The 12,211-nt window shown below is 53.4% G+C and overlaps 2 protein-coding genes across 2 annotated transcripts; one reads left to right on the top strand and one right to left on the bottom strand.

Moving 5' to 3' along the window:
• Positions 1-1,990: 1,990 nt before the first annotated feature.
• BDZ83DRAFT_583397 (ATG C terminal domain-containing protein) lies at positions 1,991-8,471 on the top strand (the record flags this gene model as incomplete). Its single annotated transcript, XM_060505654.1, has 2 exons — positions 1,991-2,164; positions 2,253-8,471. The coding sequence occupies 2 exons, from the start codon at positions 1,991-1,993 to the stop codon at positions 8,469-8,471; spliced, it is 6,393 nt and encodes a 2,130-aa protein (XP_060362328.1).
• A 541-nt stretch (positions 8,472-9,012) lies between these two features.
• On the bottom strand, positions 9,013-10,672 carry BDZ83DRAFT_432885 (family 8 glycosyl transferase). Its single transcript, XM_060503060.1, has 2 exons — positions 10,318-10,672; positions 9,013-10,260 (listed from the first exon to the last, which is right to left on the bottom strand). Exons 1-2 carry the CDS (start codon positions 10,337-10,339, stop codon positions 9,272-9,274), a joined length of 1,011 nt encoding a protein of 336 aa, XP_060362327.1. The 5' UTR covers positions 10,340-10,672; the 3' UTR covers positions 9,013-9,271.
• Between the last annotated feature and the right edge of the window lie 1,539 nt (positions 10,673-12,211).

The raw sequence follows: 12,211 nt of genomic DNA, 5'->3' as shown, positions 1-12,211 counted from the left end.
TCGGGATGCTGAACGGAGCCGCCTCTCGCTCAGCCTTGATATGGTGGTTATATGGCTCGGAACTGGGCGATTCATACGGCGCATCCTGCATGGCCTGGTGGTTGACGGAGTCACTGGTGGTATCTTGCATTCTGGCCAGGGCCTCTCCATACCGGGGGAACCTTTGTGCTGTATTCTCTTTTGTTGTAGATGAGATGATCCACGACGATGACGGCTGTCATTTGATTCTTCAACGAACTATTTACAATGAGTATATTTTTTTAGGGCGAAGTACGTCTGGATTTGCATCTGAGCGCTGATGGTCTGAAACAATGGTACTCTGATGAAAAGATAGGCTGGGATGATACTAGGCAGAACGTCGTTTCTCTGCCTTTGTTTTCTGCTCTTTGTTGATTCCGAGTCTCGTAATGGAGATTGTGTTGAAATTTAGCCAAGACAAAAAGGAGTAGGTATTAGACAATTCGATGGCTGTGGAATGTGGGGTCTGTCTACCATTCTCTCATGACAACTTCACATGCAGAAGGGAAAGACAGGGTAAGGTACTCCGCAACTAGTTTGCTTTCGTGTACCCAACCTGCCAACCCCAAAAGTGACTGAAGCATGTTTATGACTGGGCTGATAGCCGATGTATTGCAGGGCCTATGGAGTAATACCATCATAGAAGGGACCTGTTCGAGAAACATTTCTGGTGATGAAGTCTCTATGTACATGTTTGGTGTTTGGAGACAACCTCTACCCTAGCGTGCCTAAGGTAAGGTAGGTACCTATAGAGGTAAGGTACGTACTGAGATGGGAATAAGGCGTGGCGGGTTCTGCATCAATCAGGTGGAACAGACGCACGGCTCACTGCACCACCATGGAGGGGACATTCCTCAGAGTCACAAGTGATGAAGCCCCTCCCCTCCCCCCTCCCCAGTGGCCCCCAACATCAAACCATCCTATCGGCTTCAGCCACGGTCATTCCCTCTCCCTTGTCCAACCCACTGCCACCTTATCGATAAAGGCCATTTGGGAGCAAGTCAACTGATAGAGGACCCCTGCACACCCTGTCGGTGACGGTGACGTGAACCCGGCCAGAGTCACGCGCTGTTAGAGGCAGTGGGGGGAACCAATCTCTAGTGCATTTGCTTGGCCGGGAGTGGACGGGAGTGACCTGGATGCCTGTGTCCCGCCTTTCCTCCTCTTCATTGCGGCATGCTTCGTTGCTCTGCTCATGCTCATGCTCATACTCATGCTTTTGTGTCCAAGGTAGACCTCCTTTTGCCTCTCATCTGCACGTCTGTACAGCCCAGTCAACAAGTACCCTTTGCCTCACCTTAGTCACGGCTTGCCTCATCACCACGTCTGGGCATCAGTGACCTATCTGCCTTAGGTTCTACCCTTCTGTCACCACCACCACCCGTTGCCGCTGTCCAAGAGCACCTCACACCAAGGTCTCTCTGCATTTGCCTTTGCCCAGCTAAGGCGCTTGGGTCCAAACTTGAACTACCTTACCTTGCACCTTCTTGTCCTTCTTGTTTCTTTTCCCCTTGTACATCTCCGACCTCTTTGATTTCACCTCTCCGGCCCTTGTCGGCCTTTGCATCCTCACTTGTACCTACTTACAACTCCATCCACAATCTATCTCGACATCTGAACCTCCGTAGTAGCGAAGCCTTTCTCTGGATGACCAGCACATCATGAACAACGTCCCCGCCTTGGGCAGGGTGTCTCTTGATAACACGGCGATCGCAGCCTGCATTACCCATGCCCGGTGAACCGCAGCCTATTGACCTCCGAATTCGCTCCAAAGACCAGCGTAGCTTCCTGCTTCCTGCAGCCTAAGGACCACATTCCGGCCAACCTATTGCAACTTGGAGAGGCCATCCTCCTCCTTTCTACCTTACTCCTCCGAGACCTCCAAGCCGATCGATCGATCGATAAACCAACACCGTCGCTCTTCTCCCCCGAAGCGAGCAACCCACCGAGGGTTGCGAATACCGAGCTCAAAATGGCGACGATATTCCAGAGCTTCAGAAGCTCGACTCTGTCGAAGCGCCTCCTCATCTACGCTCTGCGGCGTCTGGAACTGCTAGACGAGGAGACGCTGGATATGGAGAACCTGCAGTTTGCGCTGGGCAGGACAACAACGGCAGAGTTCAAGGATGTTGGAGTGCGCCTCAAGGTATGTCTCGTACTCCAGTCAGCAGCCACTTGATGTAGGGGCCATGGCCATAGTCGGAGGGCTAACAAGATCCTGTGTACGCCTTTAGAAACTCGAACGACTTCTCCAGCTCCCCGCTTCGTTCCAGGTCCAGAAAGCCAAAGTGCTGAAACTCAACGTTACCATCCCGGTCGACTTTTACACAAGCCCTATCGTTATCGAAATCGATGGTGTCGACGTCCGTTTGAAAGTGTCAACTATTGGCGATGACAAAAAGACAAAGGCCGCAGCGAGGAGTGACGATGCTCAGGGCCTACCGGATACGGTCAACCTTGCGCAGTCTTTCCTGAACGAAGATGCGGCGCTTAAAGATGCGAAACTTGCCGAAGAGAAGAGGAGGCTGGAGGATGCTCTCGCAGCTGAGACACAGGACTTGGGCGGTTCCACAATGAGCGAAAGCTCAATGAGTGATGACGGGAGCCAGTTCGGTACAGGGCAGCCGTTGTCCCTGCCGGGATTCCTGGCCGGATTTCTCCAGGGCATCGTCGACCGCATCCAAGTGCGCATTCGAGGGGTCACATTCCAAATGGACGTCGAAGTTCCCCTCGAGCCGACCTCGACAACGCCGGAGCTCGTCACTTTCCAGCTCGCGCTGGATCGCATAGATGTCGAAGGTGTTACTGCGGAGGCGCACAACGACGAAGGTGCGCCGACGATTGTGCCGAAAGATGGGAAGCGGCACATTGCACTATCAAAAATACGAGCGTATCTGATTTCAGAGGCGACCGTCTTCTCGCAGTTTGCACGCTCTCCGTCCGTCTCATCTCCATCAATTTCTCAGTCACCATCTTTTAGCGAGCGCACCTCAGCATCAAGGCACAGTACCTTCCGACCAACCATGCAGGAGAGCTTCCTGTCCGATTCAGCAGACTTGTCCGAGGTTGATGATGCGCTACTACAGGACAGCGAAGAAGCCTTTAATATTCCGTACGATTTCTCGAGTCAACCGGAGGAGCAAGCAGAAGAGGAGGAACCGACAACGCCCAGGGCATCGATATATCAAGACTTTTCTCCTCAGAGACACATTCCACTATCCCAGTCCACTATCCAAGGAGACACTATCCAAGGAGACGAAGATGAGCCTGTACCGTGGGCCAGTTTCCAAAGAGAAGCGAGGTCGGAACCGTCGCTTCAATCAGCAGACAATGACATGCTAAATGACGTGGGTGATTTCGCACCTACCGAGGCGTTGCAACAATCTGTTACAGCTTCTCAGAGCTCGAGCTCTGGTGAGGTTGATGATCTGGCGCAGTCTCACGTATTCACCCACGAAGAAGCCGAGAGCATGTACATGAGTGCCTTTTCGCAGGCCGAGCCAACTGGATCCCGGATGCCAGGAGGGTGGGATGCGGATTCGAGCCCAGAGGCTTCGCCCAAGCTCAAGAAGTCGAGCCCCGTACCGAGACAACAAACTCCACCAGCATTCGAAGCGGCTCCGAGCATTCCGGAGTCAAAGCCTCTTGACAATATGGATGCGCCGGCATCGCAGAGGTCTCAGTCGCCGCCTCCAGTAGATCAGCCTGATCCTAGATTTGAGGACGCAAAGGAGCCACCATCGGCCAGTTTCACACGGGATGAGTTCGCAGATGCGCCAGCACCGGCCGACGACGTGGCAACCCCAAGGGGACCGACAAGACTGGTCAAGGAACTCGTGTCTCTGCAAAACATTTCCCTCTACGTTCCATCGCTGCATCATCATGTACATGTGCCAGCCGATGCCCAAGCCTCTGTTCTGAGCCAAGCACCAGGATCACCTGGTTTGGCGAGATCAGTTGCGCCTCAACTTCCCGGAGCGTTCTCCGTGTATTCCCCTCCGTCAGCATCGAGGCCGGGCTTCGCGCCAATGCCAAACGACCTTCCCTTCGCCGAGCCAGATAATAATGGGGCGCTAGAGGTTCTTTTGTCGCCTTTGGAAATTCGATTCGACGCTTCGCTGGCATATTTGCTTGCGGTCGTAGCTGGAAAGCTGTTGGATGCACTGAAGAGCAAAGACAGCCTTGCGCCCGCCCCAAAGACGGCTGCAAAGCCGCAGCAAGAATCAACGATGCCCGACATCAATGTTGTATTTGAAAAGATTTCACTACACTTCCTTCATCAATTGGGCGGTGTTGCTGATACAGCCGAGAGAATACTGGGCTCTCCCGGTTTGCAGATGCAACCTGAAATTCTACTACGAACGGATCTTGATAAACTCAACATATCACTCAAGTCATCGAAGAAGGGTCTCGAAACGACTGTAGATCTCGAAAAGTTCCGCTTCGGCTACGCAAGGGACGATATCATCTCATTCGACCAGAGCCTCCAGATGAGGGCCTCTGTTATGGACAAGTTTCCTTCAGCCGGCTCTGACGTGACTGTGAAGGTGGTCAAGTCGGCCGACTCAATTCGGACCGAAGTAACTACATTACCACTACTGATACAGCTTGATTTGCAAAGACTGGACGAGACGTTCAGTTGGTTTGGCGGCTTGAGCAGTTTCCTTAACATGAGCTCCTCAATGTCATCGAATGCTTCGCCGTCCGTCAGAGCGCCGGTACTACCACCCCCTAAACCCCGCGGAGTCCGGTTTGACGCTCCAATCAACCCGGACGACAAGTCGGCCTCGGCAGAAAACAAGATTGATATGCGAATAGGGGGCTTCAATCTGGAACTGAAGGGCAGAGAGTGCAGCGTTGGTTTGGAGACGAGTGCAGTCAAGATGGTAAGCCGAGATTTAGGCATCGGTTTCGCAATCAGCAAAGTGCGTTTGGCAGGGCCGTATATCAGGAATTCCCGAGCAGAGCCGCCCATTTCCGCCGAGATTGGAGGTGTACGCTTCGAGTACCTCGCGACGCCGAAGGACAAGGACCTCGAAAGGCTCCTCGAACTCATTATCCCGTCCAAGGCCAAGTTCGACCAGGGCGATGATGAAATCATGGTGGACACGCTCTTACGACAAAGGCGCAAGGGCGGGGTTCTGCGAGTGACTTTCGACCAGTTGAACGTAAGGGTCGATCGCATACATCAACTGAATTGCCTCCCCGCGCTGGGCGAAGAGGTTGCCCGACTGGCGACCGTCGCAAAATACCTCCCAGAAGATGACAGGCCTGGCATCCTGCTTCTGGCCGAGGTCAAGGAGCTCGGTGCGGTCATCGACTTGGGCGGCAAGCTTGGCACGATCAATGCGAACCTGAAGAACTTTGAAGTCGCTCAGATTACAGTGCCCTCCTTGGTGGCATTCGGCGTCCACGCCATTTCCGTTAATCGCAACCATCGAGAGGAACTTGTGAGCTCTTCAACAACACTACCGCCGGGAACGCTTACCCAAGGCCCAGTCCTTATGGTACGCATGATTGGGGACGAGATGGAGCCGGTGATCAAAATCAAGATGCGCGATATCACAGTCGACTATCGAGTGCCGACGATCATGGATGTTCTTGGACTCGGGGAGGATGCTACACCACAGGATTTCGAAGCCAGCCTTGCCGCCTCTGTGGCCAATCTCGGCGAACAAGCACACTCTGCCCTGACCGGCAAGAAGCCTCAACCCGCACGCATGACTGAACCTACCCGACCGAATAGTAAGCCTATGACGGTCGACTTGGTCCTCCGCGATTGTTTGATCGGTCTGAACCCACTGGGGCTTCCCTCGAAACTCCTCATCGCCCTAACTGATGCTCGGCTTCAAGTGGTCCTTCCAAAAGACGTGGATACCACGGCCAACTTGGATCTCAACAAGGCCTCGATCTTGCTCATTGACGACATTACTAACATAGGAGCGAACTCTACCGTAAACCGTCGGCAGTCCGCGGATATGTCTTCCCAACAGGTCTCGCGACTTGTTTCTCAAGGCTACGTGAGCATCTGCTACATCTCATCTGCAAAGGCAGGCGTTAAGGTGTCGGAAAGCCGTGATGATGGTGAAAAACATATCGATGTCGAGCTCCGTGATGATCTACTTGTGCTGGAGACATGCGCCGATTCGACCCAGACCCTCATCACTTTGGCCAACGCGCTGACGCCACCTACTCCACCGAGCAAGGAGAACAAGTACCGCACCTCAGTCGTCCCTGTCCAGGATCTCTTGGCTTCGATTTCTGCCGAGGCCTTTGGGCGAGCAGAAGGCGATTATGACTTTGACAAAGACTTTGAGCTCGCTCAGGAGCTAGGGGGCAGTGATGAAGACGATATGTCAGGCGATGGCAGCCCACTACAAATTGACTCACGATACTATGAGGACGCCGGCCCTTCGGAGCCTCTTTTCGACGCAGAGGGCTCCATCACATCGAACGCTACAACGACTCAAGATACACATGATGGGGTCTTGCTTACGAGTTTTAACGCAAGTGCATCACACCATTCCGATGATGGCAGTGACCTGGTGATACACGAGAATTTCTTCGATAAGGGACCCGAGACCGACGGTAGAGCCCAGGTCTGGAACTCGTCGAAGAACAGCTATGACCAAGCGCCAAAGGAGCTTGTTAAGAGAAGCCCACTTCGAGTTTCGGTCCGCGACGTGCACGTCATTTGGAATTTGTTCGACGGATACGATTGGGAGCGCACGCGCGATGTCATCTCCAAGGCTGTACGAGATGTTGAGGACAAGGCCTACGAACGTCGCCGCAGATCAGAGCGTGCTGTTTTTGAAGACGATGCGGAGGAAGATGAGACAGTGATTGGGGATTTCCTCTTCAACTCCATCTACATCGGCATCTCCACAAAGCAAGATCCCCGAGAGCTCGCGCAGATGGTCAACCAGGAGTTAAATGATAACGCCACAGAGACTGAGTCTCTCGCGACGACAGCCTTCACAACGACAACTGGCCGAACAGGAGCAGTTAGGCCTAAGAAGAGATTGAGGTTGAACCGGAGCAAGCACCACAAGATCACGTTCGAGCTGCAGGGAGTCAACGTTGATCTGATTGCCTTCCCGCCTGACTCTGGCGAGACCCAGAGTTCTATCGACGTACGGATCCAGACTTTGGATGTGTTTGACCACGTCCCAACCTCTACCTGGAAGAAGTTTGCAACCTATGACCAAGATGCCGGCGAGCGGGAGATGGGCACCAGCATGGCCCACCTCGAACTGCTCACCGTTAAGCCGCAGCCGGATCTTGCGGCTTCGGAGATGGTTTTAAGAGTCACTCTGTTGCCACTTCGACTCCATGTTGACCAAGATGCGCTCGACTTCATTACGAGATTCTTTGAGTTCAAGGACGACAGCGCCCCCGTCCACAGTTCGACGAGCGATGTGCCGTTCCTGCAGAGAGTCGAGGTCCACGACATTCCCGTCAAGCTGGATTTCAAACCCAAGCGAGTCGACTATGCCGGCCTCAAATCGGGCCGAACCACGGAGTTTATGAACTTTATCATTCTGGACGAAGCACGTCTGACACTGAGGCACACCATTATTTATGGTGTTTCTGGTTTTGACAGAATGGGCAAGATCCTCAATGACATCTGGATGCCGGATGTCAAGGGCACTCAGTTGGCTGGCGTTCTCGCAGGTCTCGCGCCAGTAAGAGGCATTGTCAATATTGGTAGTGGATTCAAGGAACTTATTGAGGTTCCCATCAAGGAATACAAAAAAGACGGACGCATCGTTCGAAGCATTGGAAAGGGCGCAGCGGCGTTTGCACGCACCACGGGCACCGAAATGGTCAAATTTGGGGCCAAACTGGCCATCGGAACGCAATATGCTCTGCAAGGCGCCGAGGGTCTGCTCAACAAGCCCCAGACTGACAACACGTGGGAAGAGGCTGATCTCGATCCAGAAGAGAAGAAGCAGATCTCTCTGTACGCGGATCAGCCCACCGGTGTCATTCAGGGCTTGCGCGGGGGCTACTCGAGCCTGACGAGAGACTTGAACATGGCCCGCGATGCCATCATTGCGGTTCCGGGTGAGGTGATGGATAGCTCAAGCGCGCAAGGTCTCGCCAAGGCCGTGCTGAAGCGGGCGCCTACCATTATTTTCCGGCCGGCCATTGGAGCTACCAAGGCCATCGGACAGACGCTCATGGGCGCGACGAATAGCCTGGACCCGCAGAACAGGCGGAGAGCCGAGGAGGTGAGTTTTCTGAAGCCGGGTTGCATCTTTGTGAAGATATCTTTACTGACTATGCGATTAGAAATACAAGAGGCATTAAAGATTCCTGTGGGAAGTTCTTTCTTTACAAGAAATGCACACGCATTACATACACCAGATACCAGGAATAAGGCATTCGGGACTTTTTTTTACTTCCAACTCCCTTTTTTCTATTGTTTACTCAATTCATTTGCCGCATGAGACCGCATCATAGACTGGCGAAGGAGGACTTTCCAATTTTTCGTCTTGCAAAGTATTAAACAGGTTGTTATTTCGCGAATTGGTCGATCATCAGTTTGGGCCTCTCTTTCTCCCTTTTGTCATTGATTCAGCCTGGGGATATGGGAAATTGGGATGGGAAAGGTTTTCTGATTTTGTTCTTTGGCGAGGGGGGGGGGGGCTGAGAAGAAGTCAGTTGGAGCGAAAAGAGGGTTGTAGACTGTCTTTGAATCATCGTAGTCCCCGTAGGGTCGTTGACAATCATACCTTAGATTTACTGAACGAGAGAGAGATGTCTGTCGGAGGTGATGACGAGAGCTTTTGAAGTTGAAAGCGGGTTGGGCGCTGGATTTGGCAGTACGAGACAGTCCGATGATGGAGTGCCTTTGCTGTTGCTGTGAGTCCGTGTAGCATGAGGTGACAATATGGAATGCTGGATGTCGCGGGGACGGAAACAATTATATGAGATTAGGTACTGTTGACTTGACTGTGATGTCTGATTGTATGAAGTTTGGGTCACTAACAGCCAGAACACGGCAGAGTCTCGTTGATAGGCAGATCAGGTCAATATGCATCTCAGTATGCGATCATACCCCGGGTATTATATTTTTTTTTCAAAGCCTATTGTCGACGTAGACATGTATCTAATGAGCCCCATTACTCATGGCCGGTTATCCCAATATCTCAAAAATCTGAACAGCAAAAAATCAAAACCAATAAAAGCCATCGAGGCAGCAGACGTCTCCCCTCATTAACTCCCCCATCACTTCTTTGCTCACCGATCAAAACTTATCATCGACCCCCTGCGCCACCTCAATGGCCTTCCGCTCCCGGTTGTAGTCAACCCACCACCGGTGACTCTCCTCGGTCCCCGTCCACTCCCCCGTAACGGCATCAATCTCGTCCCACGGCTTGGGCGCCAAGATGTAATGCACGTTCTTCACCTCCTCGTCCCGCCAAATCTCCCCGTGCACGCCCTCCCACCGCAGCGTCTTGAGCGCGTTGTACACGTACGGCAGCGCCACCCACCGGCCCCGGTACAGATCCGACAGCAGGCTCTGGTCCGCAAAGTCCATGTCCATGGCGCCCTGCTCCATGTGCTTCACAATCTGCCGGAACAGCGCCTCGGACGGGTTCACGACCTGCAGGCCGCCGTTCATGAAGCCCAGGGGCGAGGCCGTGACGGGGTCCGGGCCTGTGTGCTGCGCCGTGTCCGGGTCGGCGTGCTGCGTGCTGAAGGCGCAGTTCTCGGGCGTCCAGTCGGAGGGGTAGTGAGGCTTCTTGAGCGGGTTGCACACGCAGGCGTGGCCGGCGGCGAAGACGCGGGTGCTCGGGTTCTTGACGGCCAGGTCGTCGAGGGTCGGGCTCTTTGGGGGGCTGCCACCGCCGATGGCGGCGCCGGGGGTCTGCTCGGCGGCGAAGTCGCCGTCGTCGAGCTCGAGCTCCATGAGCTCGTCCATGTTGCGCAGGACGAGCATGTCCGAGTCGAGCTGGACGACGCGGGCGTACTGCGTCAGGGAGAAGGGGGAGAGCTTGCTCCAGCAGTCGTAGAAGCGCGGGTCGTTGGAGTAGTCGCGGCCCTTTGTCGGGAGGAGGTACTCGATGCGCTGGGCGGGGATGCCGCGGCGCTCGAGGGCGGCGAGGCCCTCGGCGGGGAAGGTGTCTGTGTAGAGGGCGACGAGGGGGTAGGCAGAGCCGGACTTGATGAGGGAGTGGTTGAGGGTGAGGAGGCCTGAGAGGTAGTCGAGGTTGGTGATGAGGGTTGTCCAGACTGTGGGTTACGGTTAGCTTTGGTGTTCACAGGGGGGGGGGATTCATCGTTTGCGACAATGCGACATCATTGGCAGCATTGGCCTTTGAGAAAGCAAGTGAGATGGCGGAGGAAACAATGCTTCAGTCTCATGTTTCCTTGCGTTGCGACATGCGAGGTGGAAGGGCGCAAAAAAGAAAAGGGTATTACAAACCCTTGTCCGAGTCTACGGCGCGTTTCCCGTCCGACATATTGGCGGCAGTGGTGGGAGTGGTGGTGTCGGTGATGATCGCCACGATTGCGACTTTTGCCTCACTTTTTCCAGAGAGACCTTATCTTTTGCGACTGGTTGCTTTGTGTGTATGCGCGCCGCGCGTGCGTATGTGTGTGTACGTGCGAATCTGGCGGGGCAGATTCCGATGGTGGAGGCGGGGTAGATCTCGAGATAACACGCTCTCTCTCTCACTCGAATGGCCAGCAGCTTGTAGCTATTTCAAACCCAGTGGTATCGTGGCTGTCGGAATCACCGGGATGGTTTACTTGGTGAGCTTCCTTCTGCGGTATCGCGGTTCTTCTTTGCGTTCGTTGGCGTTGGGCGTCCGTTATCGTCAAGCTTCCTTAGTGATGTAGATCAGAAGTATGAGAGGGAGGGAGGAGGAAGCTGGAGGAGTAAAGGAAGAGAGAAAGATGGAGGAGGGAAGGGACGGGAAAGGGAAAAAGTCGATTCACGAGATTAGCATTTTCACGGGAATGCAAAGTAGTACTCAATGGCAACTGCTAATTTAGTGTTTAGCCAAAGGTACCTCAGCTTCCCTTCCCTCCTTCTCCTCCTCCTCCTCCGTCACCTAGCTATCCTCGTTACGGGATTACGGATACAAAAAGGAACAAAGCGCAAGCAAAACAACAAAATAAAAGCCCCGAACGGACCACGAGTCATCCCCACGATGTGGTATTGGACACGCCCAAAAGGACCCAAAGGGAACTTTTTGCCAAAATAGGTCCCCTCCACCTTACGGAGTCTTCGCCGGGCCTGCTTCCTGGTCGTGGCTCACAGTCCTAGGCTGAACCGGGGGGTTGGAAGAGAGGAATCGCTGATAAACAGCGACTGATTCCGATCGGCCGTCATATCGATGACGCCATCGTTATTTGGAAAATCGCGGATGCCCGAGTACTTGAGTGCCTAGAGCATGGGGGAAAGACTATTACAGCTGAGATTGCTTACAAAACAAAACGGATCCCCCAAGACAAAAGATGGCACAAAAAAAGGTATCCGTTAAGAGAGCGGGCCGGAGAGATTCGGACTTACTCCTCTTCGGGTCCTCCACTCAACCTGAACTCTGTCTGGGTGGTGGTCAGAGAGAGGTGACTCGTCAATGGTGGATGGTGGTGGTTGCGACAAAAAGGGCGTGGAGCGAATGAATGACAACTATCCGTATCCGTTCTTAGTATCTTTCTATTCTGTTTTCTCGCATGGATTAACATGGCACAATAAGAAATTGCCCATGTTCATAAAAGAGGGGTCGCTTTCCCATGACTTCCGGCTTTGCCAATGTGTGAGAGTCATAGACTTTGTGGTATCCATAAGGATACCATTCGTCCTTCTCGGCTACCTTACCTTAGGTCCTAAGGTATTTGCCCAGAATTAATACGGCAAGACACACAAAACGGCAACTTATTATAGAGTTCATCCCTGCATCTGACACCTCTAACCTAATGCAACTGCGTTGTTTCCCGGACCGGACCTGGAGCAAACAAAGGGCTGGGCAACTCACTTCTCAACAAAAAGACAACATTGTCAGCCCTATTTTCAGCAATGCGTTGTGGTTGTTAAGCTGTCCCCGTCCCCGATTCCCGACTTCCGTAACTTGTCCCATCATCCCATGACACTGCTTCATCTCCCATCGCTACTCCGTACTCATAGTCAGAGCTTCCCTCGTCGCAAAAAGAACTTGTCGCAAACTTCGCAAAGAGC

The sequence above is a fragment of the Colletotrichum acutatum genome, assembly GCF_030867785.1.
Source record: "Colletotrichum acutatum strain CBS 112980 chromosome Unknown BDZ83scaffold_82, whole genome shotgun sequence".
Taxonomy (NCBI): domain Eukaryota; kingdom Fungi; phylum Ascomycota; class Sordariomycetes; order Glomerellales; family Glomerellaceae; genus Colletotrichum; species Colletotrichum acutatum.
The sequence above is the reverse complement of the archived record's forward strand: the minus strand, read 5'-3'. Positions and strand labels throughout refer to the sequence as shown.